This window comes from Coturnix japonica, chromosome 4 (genome assembly GCF_001577835.2).
Source record: "Coturnix japonica isolate 7356 chromosome 4, Coturnix japonica 2.1, whole genome shotgun sequence".
Taxonomy (NCBI): Eukaryota; Metazoa; Chordata; class Aves; order Galliformes; family Phasianidae; genus Coturnix; species Coturnix japonica.
Window position 1 is genome coordinate 21,471,121 of NC_029519.1, and position 27,181 is coordinate 21,498,301.

The 27,181-nt window shown below is 33.5% G+C and overlaps 1 protein-coding gene across 3 annotated transcripts in view; it reads right to left on the bottom strand.

The window, feature by feature from the left end:
- Positions 1-27,181, bottom strand: part of SPOCK3 (SPARC (osteonectin), cwcv and kazal like domains proteoglycan 3) — a 135,654-nt gene that overhangs the window by 22,182 nt on the left and 86,291 nt on the right. For all 3 annotated transcript variants that reach the window (XM_032444342.1, XM_015860982.2, XM_015860981.1), the window contains one exon: positions 16,361-16,475. In XM_032444342.1, the coding sequence (XP_032300233.1) occupies positions 16,361-16,475 (115 nt within the window). The remainder of the gene's footprint in view (positions 1-16,360; positions 16,476-27,181) is intronic.

The window sequence follows — 27,181 nt, forward strand, 5'->3', positions numbered from 1 at the left end:
GACTGCTGGACATTCAGATACAGGCAGCAATTTCAATTCAACTGTGAAAATGCTCATTTAGAACAGTCCAGAGCTGATGCTTGGAGAGTCCAATAGTCTATCTACTACCTGGCCATACTATTGTATGGCTGCATGGTCAAAGTACCTTTGCTGCACTAATTAACTGCACATCCAGCATGTGCAGTTAATAATATATAAGAAAAGAAATAAATATATTTCTTTTCAAGAGAGCCTTACAAGAAAATACAGTAGCCCTAATACTGGAGAACAGCGTTTCCTTTAAATACAGTATGTATTAAAGTGGAATATTATATAAAGGACAGATATCCAGAATTGGTGTTCTGTGAGGCTGCCATTCTGCATAGGTTTATGAATATAAATGTAAGGAACAGATTGTTCAAACTGAAAAGATCAGGCCTCAGACTGAGGGCGAGTCTTCATTTAGATAACTCTGAGCATATAAGAATACATTTTAAAAAATGCATGCAAATGGTCTAGCAATTCCTGCAATAAATAGCAGTATTTCTAGCTCTGTCACATATGGGAAACATAATGTATGGCAAAAACAAATGCGTTCACTAAAAACAATTTGTCTGAAGGACAGAAAGCCCTTCAAACATAAAACTAAACAATAGGACAATCATTTAGGTTTGCTCTTCACAGTTCCATATGTATAACCATAACTTTAAAAAAAAAAGGTTGTAAATTGAAAAACTTCATATATATATTTCTATTTTTATGAGATAGTGGAGTTTACTAGCCATCTGTTACCTACAGGGCCCATGATTTTAAGAAGATACCTTGAAATTAACGAATAAAGGCATTCTGATTTCCTTACTATTTAACTAAACATAATGAATTTTCTACTTCAGTTAGTCTGTGTTATGAGATAATTAATATAAATGCTGCAGATACCGTATCAGGGAACTGCAGCTGCTTATTCCTACTGGCTCAAATTAATGTTCCATACAGACATTCTGCTCATGATTAATGTTTCATAAAATTTAAAATGATTTCAATTAAACTACATTTTCTAAAATAAAACAAAAAACAAAAAAAAACCCAACACTTTACATTTCTGTTTCCTCACAGTTTTAAAGACTCTCCAAATTTAAATATAATGACCACTTCAGAGTGCAGGAAAAAATAGTAGTAACATATAGAATCTATGTATTAAGGTACTGTTTTCCACTTAAAACATGTAAACTTTCTAAAGTATCACAATTAAATAAGACTACAGTACTCTCCTAATCTATCAGAAGTATTGTAACTCTATTGACTAATCAGTTTATTTTCTGGAAGACAGTTGATACACATGGCCTCCTTTGCTAACTGTCACTAACCTTAAGTGTTGGTTATCATCACCCTCTGGTATTTTGAACAACTAACTTCTGATAATGAAGATGATGTTATTAATCTGTTAATTGCACATTTATGTAGCTAGTTAACAAAAAAGCATTAGATAGCCAGGTGATATTCCAGTATAACACGCTATATTCCAAGACTTTTTCATTCACAAATCCTCTGAATACGGTATTTTTTGTCATTTAAGGCACCAAAAGTTTCAAAGAATAAAATAGCTATCATCTTAGGAGTGAAAGCTTTCTAGCCAGCTCTACCCTAAAAGTGATGTACTTTTTAAAATCTAGCCTCAGGGCTCTCTGAAAACATTACACAATACTGGGATGAAGTCAGGACATATTCTTCCTTTCAAGGACAAGATTGACATGGTCTTATAATGACATTTTTGCATTTGACACAAAGTCTTTCCAACCAACAGACAAGGATAAAAAAAATGACTGGACAATGACGCTATATAAAGAAAACAAAAAATTCCTACATTGAAAATCAGAAAATTTCTGAAATCAGATGCATTTTGTGCTGTGAAGAGGCTTCAAAGGTCTACCACATTTGGTAGAAGGAATGGATGGAAAATTAACATTGTACTTTGACAGAACTGTCCACTCATTTGCACTGTTTTTGTTTCAAGGAAAGACAGCATAAGTGAACCTGAGGCTAAACTTCTGCAAGTGTCAGTCATAAGGGAATTTTACATCACATTGGACCTCACTAATGTCTGATAGATATATAGCTGCCATTGCAGCAATTCCTTTGTTGTATTTAGATTGTGATCTGATACTTTAAATCACTTTGTACACCTTATTTTCTTGTGTGTTTTTGAATGGCCAATCATCAACACTGAACTTAATAACTTAAGATTGTACATTAAAGAGCAGTTTACCTGGAGACACCTCAGTGAGGTGAGACAGAATTATTTCATTTACATAATTGTTTGTCATTCCTAAAGTGAGGCCATCAAAGGTAGATTTATCTACCTTTAACTATCTACAAGTTACTGCCCTAGTACTAAAGTAATCCCTTACACAGACAGTATAACAGTAGGGCCAACTACAACTGTGCCATCACTTCACAGAAAACAGAACTGTAGTTTGTTAAATGTAATCTGCAGCTCTGACTTCACACAAACTTAGTAATCAAAAGTTGATGGAGAAATGAAGAAAGCAATGATTTTTAAAATATGATTAGGGTACATATATCCAAAATGCTTACACATACAGACACAAAATACTTTAGCAGAATGTAATTATGTTTTGCTAGTTTGTGTACTGAACACCAAATGGCTCATTCATGAATGTCTGATGTAGTCTGGAGAATTTTTATGAGCTATGTATGAATATTCACGAAGCTGGAAAATTATTTAGCTTTTGTAACTTCTAATATCTTTACACCTGTGCATCTTTTTAAATCCGGAAATTCTGCATTACTAATGTGATCTTATTGAATTACAATTGCTAGAGGGAAATGAAACTTTCTGAAAGTACTCTTTTATAAGAAAAAAAGGATATGTAAAGCATGTACTGGTGTGTCTGCAAAAATATTGGAGGGCACAGGGCCTGACTTATAGGATACTGAAGTGAAACAAAATGAAGGACTATTAAACTATCGATTTTCACCCAGTCTACAGGAAGCAGACCATGGAGACAGCTATTCCCAGAGGCATAACTGAAAGTGGAACAGATAGTTAATGGAAACAGGATGTCTGGCAATGAACCCAAGGCAAACCAAGGACAAGAGCAGAGGAGAAATCCAATGAGCTGCAGTATCTGACTGTAAATACATCCTTTTGTGATCTCCAGTGTTCCTTCACCTCAAGTCCATGTCCCAAAAACTGAGACCATGTTATGTTCAGCATGAGAAATAGTTACAGAGCAAGCTAACTGTTCATTCTGTAAGGCATTCATAAAAGATATTCCCTGTGGGTGCTCTCTTATTTAAAGGGACATATTTAACATCACTCTTCAGGGGAGGTACTGATTTGAAATGCTGAAGATGAACTGGCTATCAGAACAAACTGCTTCATTATCAAGCAGTTATGAAGTACATATGTAGAAGCTTTCCCTCAGTAAAGCATGCAAATTTCTACAGAAGAGGAAACCAGACTTCCAGAGGCTGGAACCCTTTTTTTCAAAACAAAAGTTTTAAGAGGGAATTAATGAAAAGGAAAAAAATCCACCAATAAAGGTTTCCTTTTTTCATCCATCTACCTATGTATTTTTTTCCCCAACCTGCTCTGTCTGATAGTCTAAGAAACCATAGAAACTGACTTATGTGTGCTGGCAGCAGAAGATCCCATGTAAATTTAACAAAATACAAGCACACAATGAAGTTAATGCACAAGGCCGTTAGAGAGTTTATTGCTTGCATTAACTTGCAATAACCCCAATGCTGAGGGATTCCATACTTATAACACTTCCTCTTAGGATTTCCTAAGTGAGTACACTTTCTTGAGAAGAATGTATGGCATTTCTTCTGCTAAGATGAATGCTTAGCCTCTAAATTGCTTTATGCTTTCTTCTGCTGCCTAAATCTCATGGCATCTAGGAAGTGTATAGTGTCACTCTGAAGGACTGCTGTAGCTGACAAGAACTATGGCATGCATTATAATTTAAGTGCATCAGAGAGGAAAATCAAACTTCAATCTAAAGAAAATATACAAAAAGAATAAAAACTAAGGAGAGTACTTTAAAGCTGCACATACTTCTTTAACCTCTACTTGCAGGGAGAACAAGCTTTGTAGCAGCAGAAGAGAAATTTTGACTGCAGTAAAAACAGTAGCTTTCCATCATCATGAATGCCAATTTTATGCCTGCTAAGCATGAGTGGCTTCAGATCAGCTTCAGATTAGACCAAACTCTATCAAGTCTAATGTCTTGCCTCCTAGAACAAGTTATCATAACTGTTCCGGAAAGAGAGCAGAGTAATATTTTGTGGATCAAGCAGGGGGAGAAAGCTTATCATGGCTCATAATTGGTTCACCCAATTAAAGTTGGTAGGGAAGAATCTGACCATTTTCAACTATGAGCACATTTCATGTTATTTTTATGAAAGGATAAGTGAAAAATAAATAAATAAATGACTGTGCAATAAAGATCCTCCTGAAACCTATTCATTATTCACTCATTATTTCATAAGGGTAAACTTGTGTTGCATGAGTTGCAAATCCCATTAAGAAAGTGCTTCATTACATCATTAATTATAAGATTGTAGTATTTACCTGAACCCATCATTTTCCTCTTGTAAATATGATATGGCCTATAAATACTGGAACCAACTTCTTTACAAAGTAGCCCCTGACTAATTATGAAACGGTAGAAACAGTATGTCACATAAAAGGTTCATCTAGTTCAGTACAACATACTGATCATGAAACAACATTTGTCTCATCTCTAATCACTTGTTCATAAGGCTTTTCTTAAGCCAGATACAAATTTTTATAGCTAGTAAAAGTAATCTGGTTCCTCAGTCAAGGTGAATAGCCAGTTGAAGAACACAACATTCATTCTCTTGGCTCACCCCTCACAGCAGTAGTGGAAGGCAGACATATTCACCACTATTTCAGTAATGATTACAGAACCACAGTGTATGCAAAGCCATTACAGCCACTTTAAGGTTTTTGCTTTAATTTTTGAAGCTAGGCAGTAACTTCACTTGTAATTTATTTCCTTGAATTATATATATAATATTTTTGAATCATAAAAGTTCCAAGTTGGAATTAGAAATTACAGTAAGAATAAAGAACTGGAAACACTTCATTTGCAATTGTGAATGGTATAGAAAAATAAAAATAAAACATACGTTAAAGCTTCAAAGATTGCAATAATTGGGTTTTCTTTTAAAGATTAATTAAAAATACTTTAAAATCACAGAAAATAATTTTGCTTTTCTTATCTCCCAGATACTACAACTACAGGCTGCACTTCATTAGCAAGAGCTAATAAAGCTGGTAAGAAAGTATTGGTTTCTTTGTAATCTTAAAAATAACTTTTGAATGCCCATTCATGAATATACTTTGATTTAGTCCACCAGAGACCCTAGATAAACTATGTCATAGATTGTCAACATTCCTTTACGTGAACCTATACTTAATAGTACTCATCTTTAACCTTATTCATGACTCTTATTGTTACCTACAACAAAGTATGCTATTTACAAAATACATCAGTCTGGAAAAATAATGAGTTATTTTCAAATGTAAATTACCACCTTGAAAAAGCAGCATTAATGTCCAAGTATGGCATGCTATATTTAAACTTAAAATATTACACTTACTTTCAAAATGAACAAGTGCCATTTGGTTTGCTCTTGAAATTTTAAGGAAAATCAAACCATCGAAATGATGAAGTTGTGAACACTCAATTTTAAAAGAAAATGAGAACTGGAAAAACTGGGAAAAAGGTTCAAGTCTGCAAAGAGAATTTGATGTGGAAAAACAAGGCCTACCAGTAATTAAACTTAAAAACTTTTGGTGATCAAAGTAATCTCCAAATACCCAACTATGAAAAAATCCCTCATTTGTTACACAAATGTATGTGTTTTTAGAATATATTGTTTTTCTTAGGCATCTGGAAAAGTTGCTACAAAAAGTGAATGTTTTTGTTCATATTTTAAAAAACTTCTTACCAATTAAGAAAGTTGCTTGGGAAAATACTTATTAAATTTTTTATCTTTCTGAATAGAACACAAGATAAATTCTAAGTTACTACTGACTTAAACACAATTCATCACATTTTTGTGATTACTTTTTATGCTATATGCTAAGCCACATGTTTCTCAATTCATGACCTAAAAATGTAAGGTCAAAGTGTATTCCTACTCTTATGCTTCAGTTAAAAGAAGAAAATTTCTTTCTCAGATTTGCCAGATACAAAAATATTATTGTGCCATAGTTTGGGAACTTTACTCTAATGACCTTTTCCATTGCTTTCCTTGTTTTAAAATAAAAGAGTAGAACGTACATTTGATTTTGTTTTTCTGAGCTACCACAACATCCTATTCACTTGTCAAACAATGCACATTTTGTTTTCCCCCTTCTTAGGTTAACTCTTCAGAAAGAAATTAACTAAATAGTAGTATATTAATTGTTCCTGAAGTCTCTTTTAACGTTCTTCTACTACACATGTAAAAATACTGTAAGAGATCAAATATTAACCTTGCAAGAAAATGTAGAGGAAAAAAAAAAAAATCTTTTAAGACACAGTAAACTGGGTTATAAACCCACTTAAAACTTTCATCTACATCTAAATTCAGGTAAGGTGACAATGTCACCGAAAAGGCGAAACAAAAAAAAAACCTCTTCAGTACTTAGTTTCACCAAAGGCTCGGTCTACATTTCTCTTTTTAAGTCATAGGAGTTTACAATAAACCTCTACTCCAAATAAGTACAGTTAACAGTTTTTTTTGACAGAGATCACTATTCAATATGTATAAATACCTGATCTCCTTTTTTTTTTTTTTTTAAAGTAACCATAAACACATGATTCTTTCTTTTAAAAACAGCATTTCAGCACTAATAAATCCCAACACAAACCCATTTTTCAAAGCCCCTTGGATTTAGGGGATAGTTACGTTTTTAATACTGAGTGCTTCTCACTAGCATTCATCATACATTTATTAGTGGCATCATAACAATGTCACCATGTTAATGAGCCAAAGCTTTCAGTTTGATACAACTGAGCAACTGCTGACGCTTGCATACAAGGTGACTACAGCACTTGATCTTGCAGTATCAGCAGGAATAACAGTTAAAACAGATATTGCAGTTAATTACATGGATCTTTGTGCCTTCAGGGCCAAAGCTGGCTTTTTTGCTTTTCATGAAGACTTTTATGTTTTATTTAGTGGGTTTCTGATATGTGAGGTAGTCTCTATCTGGGATATAAAATTAAGATAGCAAGAAAAAAATAAAGCTAATGCTGAAATTCATGAAGCAGAAAAAAAAGCATCACACTTGGGTAATTACAATAATCGAGCCACAAAATACCTTATTACTTTACTAACGTATGTTTTCATAGTGCTGATTCATCAGAACACAACTTTTTTTTTCCCCAACAAGAAAATTTGACTTCACAATAGCAAAACTCATGCAGATATAAAAATACATATCTTGAAGTAGACGTAGCTGATGTCAATACCAGCGCACATTTGTTTAGTTCTTCTTCACAAGAATTTGAGTAAAGATACAGTAACATCTAAGAAAAGTTAATGCTGGCTGGATTTGTATAGCATTTTAAAATGGCAATTATGCATGAACAGTTGGGTATGTTTAAAAGGGAAGAGGAAGATATATTCTGAAAGAAAGACAATCAGAGGCATGCAAGGTTTACCCCAGAAAGGAAATACATCATTAATTCTTTTTTGCACGGCAACATCTTTTTCAAACTTTGAGAAATTACAACATCTTGGCATTAATAGGATATTCAGATCACATGAATGCAGCTTAAGTGTAATCAAATGTCACTGCACAGATAGATAAACTTTTTCAGAGAATCACTGAAGAAATTCTAGCCATATAAACTGTTCCGTTAGTGCCTCAATACACTGCACCAACAAAAAGAACAGTTCTCAATTCTTAAATTGCATTCAAATATTTATGAAATGAAAGCAACAGTGCGAGCTACGTGTATCTTGGTAGAACTACTAGTTAATTATTTCACTGAGAGAAAAGGCTTGAAATAATCAGGATTTCATAATATATTTTAGAAGCATGATTTTTTTAGAGATTTAAACTCCACACTAAGATAAATGTTGTTTGTGACTAGGACAACTTCCAGCTACTAAAACAATAACTTCAACAACTTAACAGCAAGCATGCATGGCACAATCAAAGTTATGTAGTAAACAGGAAATTAAACTACTAAAGACTGAATTACTCTTACTGAGAATTATTTCCAAATAAGATGTTACACATTCTTTGAATAGTGGGTTTACATCTGATTTGAAGACCACTCTGTACTCTGCTGATCCAACACTCACTCAGAACATACTGATTTACTCCATGCCTGAGTTTCCTAATGATCTCCTGAACATCAAATAAGGTTTGACATGATGATGGCACAAAACAGCTTGGCAGTAGGTTGCACAATTGCTACCATAAGTTTTAGCTTCCAAAAATAAGCATAAGGGTCAAATAACCTAGTTTAAAATAATTATATAGCAAGTATTTTTCTGGCAGTTATTTCCCATTGATGTGTGATGAATCACTTTTACATACAACTGCATATTAATGGTATAAAAATAGTATCAGTGAGAAAATGTTACAATCACATCAGTAATTGAGACACAAACATAGCAGTATGTTGTTAGTTTATTCATGCACTGCATGAACAAAAAGATAACGCTGATCCAGATACTTAGCATATGATCTACATCTCTTTGGTTATTTACCCTCAATAGAATTATTGTGACACACTTCTAAAGCCTTTAATGTATCATAAGACTGTCACAGCCCCTTCATTTACATAATTAAGGCAATTATAGCTGTTACAATTAAATGCAACACCATATTAATGGTCTGAACCATATTTAAGCTTCTAGCCTTATAATCCATAAATGCTAGTTGGCATAGAGCAAAAGAAGATAAGGAACATATCCCCAAAAAAGCATGCTCTTATGACTGTCTTATGTAGTTTCGTAGAGATTGTTGTGCAGCACAGGCTAAACTTTCCTAACAATCTGGATGTTTGGGCGACCTCTAATACTGAGATGACTCATCAAAAGTTTAATGACCTACATACAAATTAATAATTATGAAACAGAAAATTAAACAACATTCATTATCTTCTTTCATTATGATGGCTTCCCTATCTCTTTCTTAAAATTGCAGCAGCACACACAAACAATATACTTGGATACAAACAGGATAACACACTGAAACTAAAACCTTTGCCTTCCTCAAGACACTCACCATGAGATTTCCCCTTTTAGTTTATACAATGAAAAAAGAGGACGTTAAAAAAACAAACAAAAAAAAAACAACCAGACCTTCTTAGTAGATCAGTTTAAAGCAACATATAGAGATGTTTTCCTTTGTGAAAAATGTATGAACAGAGCATAGCTTATTTTAAGTAGAAAAGAAAGCAACTCTGAACGACTAATTAATTACTTATCTTGCACATAATAAGTCTTTACATCAAAAGTACCAGCATGCCTAAAGTCCTGCCTGAGCTGTACACACACACACACACACACACAAAAAACACAACAACAACAAAAAAAACCCATACAAGTCAATAAATCCTAAGCCACAAGTGCATTGTCCACTTCAAGTGCGTTAGTTCACCCTCACATACTTTGGAATCTCATTTGGAATGAAACAAATACTTCCAGCTAAGGCAAAGATTAGGTACAAAATCAATCCCTATGGTGGATAACGCCGCAAAGTAACTCCAGCTATGCTTATGTCCTCAAGCAAGCTCATCTGTTGGCAAGGTCCCACCTGACTGAGCACATAAATGCTGTTGGTGCCTGGGAATTAGAACACCCACACAATGAGCAGAGATGCCGGAAAAACTCTTAAAGGCACTCAGAAAGGAAAAAAAGCATCGTATTCCAAAACTTTTAACAGAGCATCAGATCTGAAGTTACACCCATTTGCTGTTAACAGAAGGTATCTCAAAATGCAACACAGGACAGAGAGGCTTTCCCCAGGACTGCTCTCCACAGCTTCAACATCTGAAGAACTTACCATTTAAATTGAATGGAATTGAGGGCCAATGGCATCCTGGCCTATAGTGCGGCCAGCAGGAGCAGGAAGGTAATCATTGCTCTGTACTCAACACTGGTGAGGCCACCCCTTAAGTACTGTGTTCAGTTTTGGACCCCACACTACAAGAAGGACACATGCAGCTTATATACGTAAAAGAGAGAAAAGATATTCTTAAAGAATTTGCATGACCCAATGTATCAGCATAAAAATCTACAATGCCTCCATTTTCTCTTTACTTTCTAATGGCTGTCTATATAATGTATGCCTTCAGCTCACAATTATTATAAATGAATATGATGAAATAAGCAAAATGAAAAATAGTACTTTAGGTTACATAACTGGACAAACGTAGGTCTAAGATGAACCACTTTGAGATTTAAAAGTGAATACTGCATGTAAAAAGCAATTAAAGCAAAATGAACATTTACTACTAAGTCAATACCTTCTAAAGGATTAAAATGGATGTACAGTAACACACTAGTAGTTTGTTTAAAATCACAAAAGAATTCAGAATCATTGGCACAGTATAAATACTCATCCACAAATAATGTCTTTTTCACTAAAAAGGAAACTGAGACACAGCCCTAGAGCTTATTTACATTTAAATTAGTGGTAAGATTCACACTGGGGACGGTAGTTAAGACAAGAGGAGAAATAATTGCTCAGGATTTGATATTTGTGATTAGAGTGCAAAGCAACACATCACTCTCAAAAAGTGAATGCCCAAGTAGATGAGATGAATGTCTGGTTTTGAGTGTCTCCACTAACAGAGGTTCACTTTTCTTTCTGGATTCATTTAAAATCACTTTGAGAACAATCACCAAAGTTCAATGAAAATTAAGCAACTAAAGAAGTATGGAGGTTTTCATTAATTTGATGCTGCATTCTGTAGAATTGTGATAGCAATTATGTAACAAAGTATTTTATTGAACTATGTAAAAACACAGTTGGAAACAGTGGACTAGAAATCTGACCATTGCCTAAAGTAAATTTACCTAACACATATGAAATGTTTCCACTGTGTCTGCCCCAAACCTTCCATTTATTGCGTATGCTCTTCTGAGACAGTTAACAACTGGGAGTAGTTTGTCCATTATGAACAGCACACTTTCCTCTTAGTACTTCTTTTTATAATGAATTTATTTTTTATTTTCTGAAGCAGGTAAGGCAGCGCAAAGTTTGGTGCTATGATTAGATGCTTTGTGAAATATTTTACAACATACTAATTTATTTCTAAATAAATCCCAAGCACTACAACCTATTAGCAAATAAGCATTGCAGTGCACTGTAACCTACCAGAATTTCACTGAAGGGTTGTTTTTCTCACATTTGAAGTTTGAAGGGTAAATTTTAATCCTGACATCACAGCGTGAACTTCTTCACCTTTCAGAAGGCAATTTTGTTTATTGTATTTTATAAACGGCTTCTCCTGGCTACTCCACATCTGAGGACTGATATTATGAGGCCTAACTGGTCCAATCCAATATACAGTGTTCTAGATACAGATTTTATGCTACTGATAACTTGGAGTTAATCTTGAAGGAAAAATGCCAACTAAAAATTTTTATTTTTTTACTTTCAAGAACAGTTAGAGAAAAGGAGAGATTAAGGAGTTAACACAAAAGTTATTTTTGGCCCGAACTCTATATTTGTGATTACTGGAATGCAATGAGAACAAAAGCTCTTTTTTGGCACCTACACTTGTACTATATGAAGCATGGCTGTGGTCATGTATTGATAAGATGGTGCTATGTAAATAAAATAAGAGGATTTGGAGGTGTGCAGTCTTGCTATTTGTTTTTCAAGCCCTGGTGCACACAGAATGTAACAGATTCTACAATGTCTTTAATCCTACTGTTACTTTTCTTCTCACAGCAATTAACACTTCGTCAGTATTCAGCATAAAATAGGATGCAGCTGAGAAAGCAGCTATGTTCTATGATTAAATTCTTTGAAATATGCTAACTGAAAATATTTTCAGCATGCAGCACCGGCTTTTTACTTCCTTCCGGCAAAAGTATAGACTTGAAGAGACTGACATTTATAGCAGCTTCCTATGTTAGCTGTGTTGTACTCTCTAGATGATCAGAAACAGAGAAGCCCACCCTTTCACAAATTCGTCTATCTCTGTTACTTTAGTGAAAATAACAAGTGATATCTTACATCTCTTACTACAGGACTTATTTGAAATACCCTCAAAAAAATTTGAGAGCAAATTCTTCCATTTCAGTAGCAAATGAAAATGGAGACTGAATGTATTACCCACTGTGTTGCAGCTTTCTCTGTCTAAACTGAAAGACCTTCAACTAGTACTGAGCTTCCGGATGCAAGCATGCATCTCAGCTGGACCATGACTGTCTATTGGGACAGAATCCCAACCTTGTTTCCAGTTAAAAGATATTCAAAGATGTAAACCAGGAAGAATCCATAGGCACTTTGTCTAGGTCTCTGGTTTCCAAGCTTTTTGTATTTAAGGATAATTAAACCTTCTCCAGTATCTGCGGAGCAAATTCCAGTATAGTAATTTCAAGCCAATTGACAATGGACTGCTTTCCTCAGGTATCTCTAAAAGCAATTTGTTCATAGTTAAGAGTTGTCAGCCGCACGCTTATCTGCTGTCCTTGGCATTCAAAACATGTTCACTATTTAGGTATTTGGTTCAGGCAAGAAAAAAAGCCCAGAAAAAAGTACCACCTCCTGAAGTCTTTTAATATTATTTTTCTATTCTTTTTCTTTTTAAATTTATTTAACCAGTAGCCTCCATATAATCTCCATAAGAAGTAAAGGAGAAACAGAAGGAAATGTCTAACTAAAGAGAGAATTCCTACTGATGCAAAAAGTGAGGTCTCATTTAGTTCAGTGCGAACACTCTTTACCTTTCACCTCAACTCCTGAATGAGCATGAAACAATTTCCTTCCAAGGACTGACATATTCCTTCTCTCTTTGCTAGACTGAAGGTCTGAAACACTTCATCTTCTATGTTGAGCCTCAAACTGCCCCAGAGCAGAAGATTCTAAGTAGCATTAGATACTGCCAAGAGGACAGAAGTCTCCTCAGTCTTATAAAAAGCGGAGAGTTTTTGTCAAAGAAAACTTCCCGTTTTCTGGTCCCATTTAAACACTGGGCAAAAAACTCTGAAGAGCTTGCAGAAATCAAGACCAATAGATTTCACTCAGTGAAATCCCTATATGCACATCTGCACAAGCCATTGTGACCTGAATGCCCCAAATCCTGGCACATATTTCAATAGGATTAGGGTGAAAGTGGGACGTGTAGCAATGGATCTGCTGGGAAAAGACTGAGCCCTGTAAGTGCTTCCTCAATTCTCTTGATTAACTTCTCTGTCACTAGGGATCCTTTCACTCTTTCATTCTGGTTTACCTTTCTTTCTTGACTCCCTAACACATTCCACTATTCTGTATTTTCATTTCTGTGTGTGACCCTTCCTTTTAACACCACTTCAAGCATTCTTCACATTTGCCCCAGTCTTACGGCCATAGATTAAGCTTCCTTTTTATTTTTATTTTATATGATACTCAGATTGCTTTTTCTAAATCATAACCACAACAAAATAAAGATTAGTATGATTATATTTTTCTGCTCTTTTTTATTGCTTGTTTTGGTAGCAACTTGTACATCTAGGTCAAGATCAAGTCTTTTGCCATTTTGTATTCGGATTCAAACTAACAATCCCTGCACACAGGGCAGGTTCACTGTTACTGAATGTATCACTGGGTTGAGCCACCTTTCAGAAAAGCTTGCACACCCTCAGATGCCTCATACATTGAGCAAAGAAAGAAACACCTTCCAACTAAGAGTTTTGTGCAGTTTTATGATCAGATTGGCACAGACACTGAAAAGCAAATCTTTCTTTCTGAATACTGATTTCATTTTGCTTCCCAAAGAAGAATGGCATTTCATACCAAAAATACTTCGGGTAAGTTCATAGATATGCTTGCTTCCTAGATACATGGAAAGGGAAAAAGTTAAAAAAATTAAATTTTAAAAAATAAATAAATAAATGTGAATAATAAACTTGTGAATAGGAATAAAGGAAAAATGTTTTGGATAGGGCATATGTTTTAGGAAGTTATCTGAAACTGGAGCGCTAATCTTCCTTTGTCTCTGGCTTTGTCAAATCTCTAAGCAATTCACAGATGCACACACAGCTAACACTTAATGGAATGCAGTTTAAAGAAAATAATTGGATTCTTTTTCAGCACTTATAACAAAATTTGTATTCAAGTTACAATAGTGGCTGAAATGTCAGCAGTGCTAGTCAACTCACATTAATATTTCTTACATCTCCTGGCCTTTGGCCTTGTAAGGAAATTATATTCAAATTTAAATGTCCTGGTAAAATGTAGCATGTGGAAAGCCCTGATTTTGCTTGCCCTGACAATCTGTTAGGACAGGATTAGTGGTAATTCCTACACTTATATAGGTTCTTTCTGCCTTCTCTTTTACATAACTAAGCATAAGTAATCTTGTTCCCTTGGCAGCATAAGTCTTCAAGAAGAGTTCATTCCTACCAGTACTAATTACAAACAATTTTAATTAGAAACAAAACAGGTTGCTTTCAATGTTTACATACAGGAGTAGAAAAAATAGTCCACCTGAGAAAACACAGACTAAGATAAAATTAAATAAAAAAACAAAACTGTATCAGGTGAAACAATTTAAAGCAGAGACAATGCTAATTTTATTTTTTTTTTAATGGAGGGCAGTGATATATTCAAAAACTAACAGAGCAAATGGCAGGCTTACTACTCACAGAGAGATATTTTTCAGCTGATTGTCTGAATTTCACTTCCTACCCACTGTTAGGCAAATATCCTTACATCTGTTCTGGCAAGCCAGAAATCACTGCTAGTGCAAACTTCATTTATGCTATACTCTATGGGATCACACTGACCATATATGACTGCCTCTTCTATTATGGTTTTAATTTGTGCTGGCAGTGTGAGCAAATAACAGATTTATGTATTTTTTTTTACCTTTCCTACATGAAATTTTATAATAAATGCTTTAAAAAATCCCAAGGTTTTCAGAGTTTGCAGCACAGTCAAAATTTAATTGCACATATTTACTAATATTTAATTATATAATCAGTAATATTACAGAATACCATGAGTGGCTTAAAGGAATGTTTCAAAGCAGGTTCTTGATTGGCTTGTCTAGTGCACACAGCCCAGTGTTTACAGTGCTCATACGTTCATTACCTGTTCAAAGAATGTCCTTTTTAAAAAACATTAAAAAATTGTTATATTAAAAAATAATGATTAAAAAAATACACTTTTGTCAGCAGCAAGAGCTGGTAAAGGAAGTGCTAACAGTAAATTTCTCAATAAAACAATGGTGAATCAAGCTTAATAAAAAGCTTTAAAAACCCCAATGTTAACGTAAGTCAGAAATATAGTTCTGGATTCTTTTGTATTTAAAAGATTTCTATAGGAAAAAAAAAAATCTTCAAAAACTAATATGGTGTTTAACCAGTTAGGATACAGGATACTTGTGCTTCACAAATTCAGTGTGACTAAACATAGAATAAAAAGTAAATACAGATAGCAAAGTTCAGGGCTGACCTCCAGTTCTGTTCTTGGCAAATTCAGGTCCATGGTTGCCATGCTATGCATATGCCATGCATATATTACCATGCTGTAATGGCTCTCCTTGCAGGATCACTAAATTTTGTTTTGTTTAACAACATTCCAAAGTCACCTGTAGTTACTGAAATATAAATATGCTTAGCCACAAATTTTTTTCTTCAGCTGCATCAGTAGCGAAGCAGCAGCAGAGCAAAGCAACCAAATGTTTCCATACTCACATATGATCGAAAAAGATAAACACATTTCAATCCACTTTTCTAAGAAATCATTTTTACATGACAATCTTTACCAGAAGTTCCATAGTTTAAGTGCAACTGCTTTTTCCTATAAGCTTTAATGAGGGCTTTTTAAGTTTCTTTTTTTTCCCCCCAGTCACATTTTCTTGCAAATTCAGCTGAAAACATTAAGGAGCAGAGAGGAATTTTTTCTTTGTCATATGTACTGCCACAGGTATCTTGAGGAATATTAACAGGAAAGAAAAGAACAATCACTCACACTAAAATAGCTGCATTTGAAAATTACAGTGGTGCACTGAAGTAGGAACAATTTCAAAAGAAAAGATCCTTGAATAAAATAAGACTCTTTTTATTAAAAAATATACAATGTTTGTGATCACTGTGTTTTTCCATGAACAAAATCTGATTTTCTTCTAGACATGAGCCATTAAAAATTATCATCACTCACCTCTCCGATCACTTCTGCCGGTGTTTGTGGATTTGTCAGAAGGGCAAGGGCAACGTCCTTCACATTTTACTGAGATTTGTTTTCCTGAGACACAAGCTTGATATTCTAATTTGCACTGCAAGAAGAGTGAACGACTGGCATTAATACAATTATCTTTTACAGTAAAAATTACAACTCCTTAAATATTTTGAAGGGATCTTTCATAAGGCACTTAAATTTCTGTAGACACAGGTGCAAGGAAACATTTCTGCAGAGTATGCTAACAAGTCTGATTAGATAAACGTATAAAGGTTTTGCTCACTAAGCTGTCTACAGTTTCAAACTCGATTCAGGCATTAATTCACTTCTGGTTGTAGACTGATTTGAGTACATATACCAAACAGAATTAGACTGCATTGGTTTTATTTATATTATATGAGCAAATAAACAATGCATCAATATTCACTATGAACAGGAAGGGATTAAGAGGGATCTACTACGGGATTCATTACTTATTTTCTACTTTTAAGACGGGTATTCTAGTAAAAAGTAACAAAATAGAAAGCTGTGGCCAATTAAATTCTAGTGGCAGTTTTCCAAATATAGAAACAGATTCAACTGTATGGTTCTGATTTGTGAACTTACAGCTCTGATTCACAAACCTTGCAAAATTTAACTAAATCTAGCCAGGAAACGGAATAGTCTCGAATATATAAAACGTCTATTTCAAAACAAGTTCTTGACAAACAGATCTGTCTGTAAGATTACCAGCATACTGTCAAGAAAAAATGAAAACCAAGAAAAAAATGTAGTATTTGTAATGCTCATAGATAAGGAAAGGAAAAGAGCAAAGTGCTTATGTAGAACACTTTATCCTTGTACAAAGGATTGAAGATGCCTCATTAGTCAGACAGAAGACAAATAACAAACAACTGAGGGAGCAGAAAAACATTTCAAGTGACAAATAAAAATATGAAATAGTTTTTTTATGCACCACACAATTTCAGAAAAAATAAATAAATTAAGAATTTGTGACCTATATTCCCTGTTCTGTTTAGGTATGTAACATCAGTTTCATGCAATTATATCACACAAATAACAGGATTTCTGGCAAATCCTGAAGTCAAAGTTTACCTTGCCCAAAACTGAGGAAGGAGATGGGGCACACACTGTAGCTATATAAAAGATGTTGCTGAAAGGCCTGACGAGGTTTCCACTAGTATGCAGATAGAATGATTTAAATGCCGTTCATTTCTATGATTTCACAGTATCCTATCAACTTTTAACACTGCTGCACTTCTAATCTTGTCACACTGTCATGCATTTCTCCACTTGAACTTCACCACGCTGAAATATCTTTTGCACCATTTCCAGAATCAAAGAGACAAAATACTAGAAGATTGAGAGTATCTCAAATGTTGTGCATCTAGACAAAATCATAATCACAGCTCAGTGCTGAATGCGCTACCTTTACTCAAAAAAAGGCATGTGTGAAGGACAGCATGGCTAACATAGTCTTTAATTTGACAAAACAAAGCACTATAACAGATCTATTCCGATTGAAAACTATATAAATAACACTGCCTTCCTTACAGAGGCTGACAAAACTGGTTACTCTGCACACCTGGACTGTTGCCCTGACTGTACAGGAAGGTACCATGATGCCCACTAGACCTCCTTCCAGACAGCACATGACGTAACTCATATTTTAATACATGAAATAATCTTCAGTGTCAGTAGAATAGATCATAGCCTGAATTTAATATATATTTCTTTTGCCTGTTTTAAGATCTGAGTATTTTACCGTTCAGTCTTAGTAGATTAGGGAGTCAAATCTATAAATACTTTACTTTCAGGATGCTTACAAGAATTCTTTAGGCACTGAGTCAGTTAGCAATAGAATTCAATGAGACCATTAAAAACTGGACATACAAATTCTATTTCTATTTATTTATTTAAAATACTGAGTATCAAACATGAGGAGCATAAAATATAGAAATACATTTTTATGCTTTTTTGTTTAAGACTCCAGCATTTCCACTTTGTTTCACTCAAGTGTTGCTGAAGAAAGTAATAAACACTTCAAAGTTGCCCCAGCCAACACGACAGGTATGCAATATGAGTTTAGTTTAGTCCTCTGAATTAATTTTCTTTGAAGGTGCCTGCTTCATTCTATTTGAAAGAAACAGTGCCCTCTCAAACGTATAAAAAAACCAGTGCCTCGCACCTGTCATGGACACTGATACCTGAGTAAGTGAGTGCAAGGTCAGTACACAATAGTTCCAACTTGGTATTCCCATTCACAGCTATGCTAGAATTTTACATTCACTGAACTCATTGTATGGACAGGTGGGCACAGCTAAAATCTCCATCTCCAGTAACAAGGTAAAATCATAGTGCTTTTATAAATCAGAAATAAATCAATAGGTTTTTCCGACAATTTAATAGCAGCAGCTAATGAAACCAGGAGTATAATAATAGTTCAAAATTCTTGTCTTTGTTCTCTAAATCAACAGTGCACTGGGATATTACAAAGACAGCTCAGTAAAGCAAAGACAGGCTAGATATCCCTCAATTTTCAGCTCAATAAATTGGCATCAAAGCAGGTAACACACTTGAAAAACTTCACAGAGAAAGAAATTTATGGCATATAGAATATGAGGAAACGCTGTATATTTCTAGTAGAGGAAGTATTAAAAACATGACAAAATTGTTCATTGTGAGGTTTTGAGGAAAAATATCTGAATACATGAAACAGCAGAAAAACTCAGGAACGTAACTACAAAGCATAATATTACAAATAGAATCAAAATAATTTTAATTTATTCATCTTTAATATTGAGTTTTTATATGGGGAAAATATATCACTGTGTATCTTTCAAGGAATTAATCTTTTGTAGAATTAGTTATATAATGTGATTTTATGAACAGTTGATTATTTGTGCTATTTTCACCCCAATACTTTATATGCACAAAAAGAATCCATTTCACATTTTAATATATCTAGCTTTTTATCTTCTGATCATAATTTTCTGCATCAGATTTTCAGCACGTCTCATTTGTATGTCTGATTTCAGGGCTGTTTCAACTGTTTGAGTTTTTGCATATCTTGTTTCAAGACAGAATAATAGCTATTTTTTCCTTTTAAGCACTGTGCAGAAATACATAGCTTTGAAAACAGATGGAGTGTAAGTACCACAACAGGGTCTCCTGGCAGTGTAAGTTCCTCATTTCTGTACTGAAAGTTTTCCATATAAAAATGTGATTTGTTTACTTTTATTCTGCCTGTTTGAAAACCTGTACAGTAGTAAATGAACCCAACATTCTTCAACATTCACTTTAAGTAGTTGTTTGGTGAACTAGAGACAAGCAATTAAAATCCATGCAAATAACGTAAAAAAATGTATGTCATCTCTAGACATGACTCATGCAGCTTTACTGTTATTACAGTAAAGATGAGAACAGTTGTATTTCTGGAACAATTACTATGTACGATATTTTGATATACATGAGCTCTGTTTTTATGACTACTCTTACAGAGCTGGAAAGATTAAACGACAGTAATATATTTCATTAAGCTGTGCTACCTTCCAATCCAAAGAGCTACCTGTCAGCAGCTGACAAACCAATCTCTGTATGTTCTGTATAAAAGACTACTTTTGCCACAAGATGGAAAAAAAACAGTAAAACAGTATTTTCTTTTCCGTGGCAAAATAATAGAATAATGAATATTCAGAGAAATTAAAAAATAATAATAATGTATTTTTGTGTATATTCAATTGTTATGAATGCAAGGACAGCATACATTTTTTACAGTGAGTTCACTGAAGAATCCCACCTTCTGTTGTATTTATATGTAAACCAACTTCCAGGTAGATATCACATACTTCCCTACATACTTACTTACCTTTAGAATACCCTCAAATCAAGTTCCTGTGACCAACTGATGTAATTTTGAAGTGTGAATGACAGTATGCATGCACATATATGCAGAAGACTGCGATAAATCTATGACTTGGGGAAACTTCTTGTCTGAAAGCTTGCAGGAAATCTCCACAGAAAGCAGTATTATGTCAGCATGATTACCTAATATGAATACTCTATCAGAGTGAAAAAGAATAATCTGAGAATATTTTTATAGTCTAGAACATTTCATGACATTTCGTTACATGCTGCAAGCCATGGCAACACTGCTATTAGTCCCTAGTACTTAAAGCTTGAAGGTTAGGTTATGTCAGCACACCATTTTCTAGAATATAAACATAAATTTGCAGTGTAGAATAGAATATAAAGTCTTTTTTGATGCAATGAGGCACATATAATATATAAAAAGGCTTTCTACAATACTATTCCATTAAATGCTGAGCACTTAGCAAATTACCTTTTAGACAGACTGTAACTCACACAACTGTAAAAAAAAAAGTTTATCTTTGAAAGATAACTGTCACTTGTAATTATACATTATATTAATAATAAGAGCTCTTTAAAAGTCCATGGCTTTTCTGTACATGTAAAATTAAACAGGTTGTGCAATCTAAGAAAAAAATACACTGATGAATAATTAAATTCAGACTCATATGATGCTAGTTAGTTTATATGCTAGAAATACTTGAGTAAAAACACTTTTTTTACATACTTTTTTTGTAATTAATGCCAATTATGGTCACTGATTATTGCTCTGACACTAGCCATTGAGAGAGGAGACCATAAGAGGCCCTACTTCTGACTTCTCAACTTTTCCACACTCTCACTCAAATCTAACCAAACATTTTAGACTTACAAGAGGAGAATATGGGGAAATTAAAATTATCAGTAGGGACCAGAGAATTCCATAATCTTAACACTGTAGACTACAAGCACTCAACACTCATCAACTGAATGTCCATGGGTCAAGAAGAGAAATCTGTTACTGTACAAACTGAATGGCTTAAAGGAGTGAATTTTGAATATTTACACATTCCTACAATAAAAGCTTACAGGTCTTTTTTCCTTATTTTCTAGATGAACATGAATGTGTGGCAGGAGATTTTAGTATGATGCAGTCAACGGGATCTCCAAGAAAAAAATCTCTTGCTGGAATACAACAAGGAAAGCTGCTGAAGAAAAGAATTAAATGTTAAACAATTATTCCAGCATTATTATGTTTCTTACTGATAGAAACCTCTCCCACAGAACTCGATATTAATCCATCTACAGAGATCCATTTTCTCTCTAGTTTTAGAATATGATGTCTCTGACAGTTGATCAGATAATTACTCTATACCAGTAAGCAGTACTGCATGATTTCAACTTCATTCTGTGAAATTTTTCACCCCCATTTTATCTCAATTTCAGAAAGATTACATTTAAACACTTTCTCAAAATTTTGCTTTTACTGCATTTTGTGCAAATCACTATGCGGAATTATGGTCTCAGATCTGAATGCATAAAGTACATCAGGTAAGAAACTTCAGTATACTGTAACTAGATTTATCACTGCTATCTCAAATGGGGTGAGGGGGATAAAGAAAAGTGCATATTAGTCTAGTAATGTTCCATATCCAGTTCAACACAAAGAAGTACTTGATAGGAAATCTGAAAAGGGGGTAAAGAAATTCAATACTCAAGGGCAGAAGAAAAGCAGTGGTTGATATTGCTTCTTTCTTTTGTGGTATCAGACATTAGATTACCTGAAAATGTAAGTAAAAACATGCCCAAATATGTTATAATAGTAAGCCCAGCATGGAAACTGTTATGCAAATCTGTATTTCCTTAGGAAGAGCAGCTGAGAAGACACATGTAATTGCAACATAGAGCTTCAAACTAAAAACAATCAGCTACACTAATGGCAAGATACAGTATTTTCAACTAATTCAAGCTTTAGAAATTAAGAACCTGTAAATTTATTTGTGAAGTGTCACATACAGATCTAAAAATGCTTTAAAATTATTTCAGCAACAACTGATCTTTCTATAACAACACGTTAATTATGCATGCTACTTACCCAAGTAATAGGAGTTTGGGTAAAGCCTTTTCCAAATAATAAACTACTGTTTAAATGAAAATAACACAAAAAATACCAGTTATAAAAACATGTAACTAGAGTTTTCACCAGAGAAAAAAAGGACAAATACTTGTTGAACCCTGAGCAAAGGAAATCTTCTGTGTTTGAGAGGACTGCTGATACACTGCTTCGACAGTGATGAACTAGAAAAAGCCACTCAGATAACAGAATGAAAATCAGTATATAGTTTCTTACTTTACGCCTCTATAGCTCTTGCCTGTTTTCTACAGCACTGTACAGTGCAACAGTGTAAAAAGAAAAGTCTAAAATCAAGTCAACTAACTACTCCATCTTTTTTTTTGGATATCCTAAAAATATTAACTCACGGGAAGAAGCAGACAGATGTCTACTGTGATTATTTAAATTTAGATACCTACCTGTCTAAGCTCTTATAGATGCAAAACCACATGATAACCCTATTTGAAACATGCTATTTCCAGTAAATTGATATTCTTAAAGGTTTTATTATAGTTCACAGAATCAGAATCACAAAGATCATTATATTCAATTTTTGGGTAAAAAAATATATTAGCTAGTTTTCACATTAGTATTTCAGTCTTCCTTGAAGAAAAATTCTGTAAAAGACAAGATTTTTCAAACATATATTAAAAAATATTTAGAATGATTAACAAAGGGGGCAAAATCTGATATTTATATTATTCCCACTTATATTTTTCCTTCTGTTCACTCTCTATTATAATCACTGACAGCTTATAAACAGCCTACTGTAAATGTTTTTGATATTATTAATTTCTGAATTATGCAAATATCTACTTAAACCTGCAATCTGAATGTTGGCTCTTATTCAGAGCCTTCACCCATATTATTTATTCAAATTCCAGCATCTAACAAGCTCCATTTTTGAAAATTCTTCATAATTTCTAGCAGACACAGGCTACAGATCCATGGAATCTCATTAATTTCTGTAAATATAAGACTCTTGGTCTACCTTCTTTCTGGTATTCGTAGTTCTGTAACTTGGAGAAAGTTTCTTGGAAGACTAAAAAAGGAATAATGCTTAGAGAAAAGTAACTTTACATTTTCAAGTTCCCACTTCAAATGGAAATGAATAATTAAAGAAAAGATAAAAGTGCAAGTTAATTCTCCTAAGTTATCTTAGAAACAGCTGAACATTTGGGTTGAAAATCTACTAAGAAAGACCTTCAACTATCCTCAGGTGACATGCAAATTTCTGAGTAAAAGCAATAACAAAGTAAGCTGTAAAGCCTACAGTAAGATACAAATTGCTTGTAAAAGCATGGATTTTTATTTTTTTTTATCTGCTTATACTTCATTAGCATGCATAATCACTGTATTTTTAATATCATATACTTTACTACTATACTGGCTGATTACATTACTAATTAAACAAGCTGAATTTATCTAATTATATCTAAGTTGAAATATTTATAAAATTATATGCAAGCTAAAATACCATCAGAAGAGTGTGCTCATTAGTCTTCAATTACAGGAAATATAATTAAATTAACATGCATAGATTTAGTCCATGTTTGGCTATACTGTCCAAGTCTAAGACATTTAAACTATACTGTATCAATGGAAAAAAAAAAAAAAGAAATCTATCTACTTATATTCTGATGACAGCTGGATAGATGCATCAAAGAATCAACCCCTTTCAATATATTTTAATTCAAAATACTATTTATTCAGCCAGAAATATTAGGTTGAAAATGCTATCAGTAAAGGAAATTCCTTTATAAAATTCCGTAATGGTTCATTATTATTTCTCATCCTGTCCAGGAAGAAACAGTCTTGTATATGTGGCAGTTAATAGCCTTTTCTCTAGATGACATATATCTCTATCTGAACTCAAGGAGATATTTCTTGCATAGAGCTACACGAAACTGTATCTAAATCTTTCTACTTCTTGCTGTCAGTACATCATTTATAAAATATGCAAAGTTTTCAATGTTCTAACTTCATAAAATATACTAATTAAAATCAGGACACAAAAAGCCATAAGTCACGTTCCAAATGAAGAGACAAAGCAGCAAATCTTTGTAAGCCTCATCCAACAAGTCCATGGTGATCTATGAATTTTCCATTCTTTCCTGCAACTTTCCTTTGATACAGAGCGTATGCTACTGATATTCATCCATATTCTTCAGATCCCCATCTCTCAGTTTCATGTGGTGTACATGAGTGCCCAGATCTGTTCTTTGATTATTTTTTAGTTATTTTACTTGCTTATTTTTCTCCTGATTAACTTGGAATTTCACCCGAGTGCATTTGTTTGTTAAGAAACACTTGGTTTCACTTGGATCAAGATCAACGTAGAAAAACAAGACAAGGGATCAGAAATGCAGGTTCACACCTGCAGTATTTCACAGTGTGCTTTTCAGAATTACAAATATAAAATAGCGATCCGTAAAAGACGACTCTTTTACTGATACTACACTGAGATGACACACTAAATTGGTAAGACTAAGTCTTTTCTCTGAGACAGCATGGTTAGTTGATACAACTGCTGCTCTAAATTTTACTTACGCTGTTTGATGTTACTACTTAACACATAGTTATTTCAGTTTCTTGCTAAGTGTTAGAATGACCTACATGAAGGGCATGTTTTTGATAGAAGCTGAACATTTTGCTCTATTTCATTACTACATTTAACTATTAGTTCCAGTAAATTTTAATTTGAGTAATTCCACATTCTCCAATCATTTTCAGTTTTCAGTTCTGTAGCTTTTCAAATGCCTAATGTTCTGATAAGTGTCAGAGAATAATCAGTACAACTAAGATAGCATAACTTATTTTGTGCCTGCTACTTACAGATTGTGTCACAACGATTCTTAGAGGGAAAAACATAATTAATTTTTAAGAAAATTGCTCAGAAAAGTGAAATTTAAAAATAACATAGGCCTTCATTTATGTAATGCCTTTAAGATATATATATATTTTCTAATCCATAAAGCAGTATTTTTTAAACACAGATTTATATTAAACAAACACAGTATCCTGGAAGTGAAAAAAAAGGGACCCTAATTCCATTGCTGGAAGTATGAACATGTCATCCTCGTCTAAGAAATACTGAGCTATTCAGAATTTCAGAATACTAAATGTACTATTAAATATTCTGTCATCTAAGGTTTTATCTCAATTTCCAATAGCTTTAGCAGCTATTTATTTTGATAAAAAGTTTAAGCTGATAAAAAGATATCGGTTAATGTATAGTTTGGAATTTTTACTACATCAGCCTATTTGGAAAAATTAAGTAAAGTGATTAAACCCTCCTATATCATATCCTAACACTTCAGGTTCCAAATAAAACTTCAAGCATTACTGGTTAAATGCATTGATTACAAACACAGGAAAAATACACAATCTCCATCTGATTTATTAGAATTAGTCCTTCTTTCTAAACATTTTAATAATAAAGAAGGAGCATTGAGCATTTCTCTGAAAATTAGTCTAACTTCAATAAAGTTTACTTTGTACATCGATCAGGCAACATACCTTTTATATTGCTGACTAGTAGTGAATCATATTCAAGAAACTGTCTTTGTTTTTCTCTCTCCTTCCAGCTGCAAGTCTGTGAACTAGTACGTTATAAAGAGATTTCTTTGATTTCTTTCAGATTGCATTATTTTATTTCTAAGGATAGCAGGCAAACCTTGAAACTTATTACTTTTGTCTGTGTTTCATTTAAGTCTACAGCTGAGTTCCAATGCAGATAAGAAATAACAGGTGCATTAGATTAGCTCAGTTTAAAAAGTCTGACTGACATTCAGGTGTGTGAATATTACTTCAATTTACCATAACAAATTAGATCAGTCACTAAAATATCTGATCAATCCTAAGTTAACATTCTGATCACTCCTAAGATAACATTCTGATCACAAAAGATAACAACCAGCAGTAATTTGAATAAAATATTCAGACACATAAGTGACAAATAATACCTATGGCTTTAGAATAATTGTTTCTGAAGTAGAAAGTAATTTTTAGTAGCACAGATGTGTCCTGAAAACTCAGGAAAAGCTAACAAATAAATCAATTGATTTGATGTTCATAACAGGGAAATGATTCAAGTAAAAGCAAGGATATAAAATGTTGATACTTATGTTCTCTCCAAACAAGCTCTTGTACCTAACACATAGCTTAGACATTCAGATCAAGTAAAGTCTTAAACACACCTGAAATAGATATAAACAGCACTGATTTTAAAAAATAATTATAAAGGGGATGTCCTTAGAATTTAGGCTTATGGAAAACAACAAACAAACACTAAGTACTGAAACTTGCTCAAAGTAAGGAACCAGTACCAAACTCCCTCTTTCACAGACTATGTGTTTCTAATCTACCAGCTCTGAAGATAAAAGGATCATAATTTGAGAGACTGAAGTACTTGAATAAAACATCCACAAATGTCAAGTTAAGAATTCATATCCTTTTGCTTGCTCTTCTTTATCTTTTCTTAGTCTAAGAAACAAGTTCATATTCATTATTTTTGTAAAATAACATTTTTAATGCTACTTGTATGTGTAGCATTATCATCAATATTATGAAGCGTTCATATAAAGAAGATAAAATATTTCATTAAAAATTCATTGTGAATATGAAAACAACTGAAACAAATTGTTGATAGAAGACCTAGAACTTTTATAAGGATCAGTTTTGCCACAATGGGGCTGTGTGCAAATCACTCTTAGCCTAAGAAATATAGCTTCAGCCTGAACACACTCTGATGTGTGATCTTTTTATTTTCCTTGTGGTTTTGTCCAAATTCCTGCTTATAATAAACTTAAATATTAGTAAATTGTTTCAAGCACATCAGT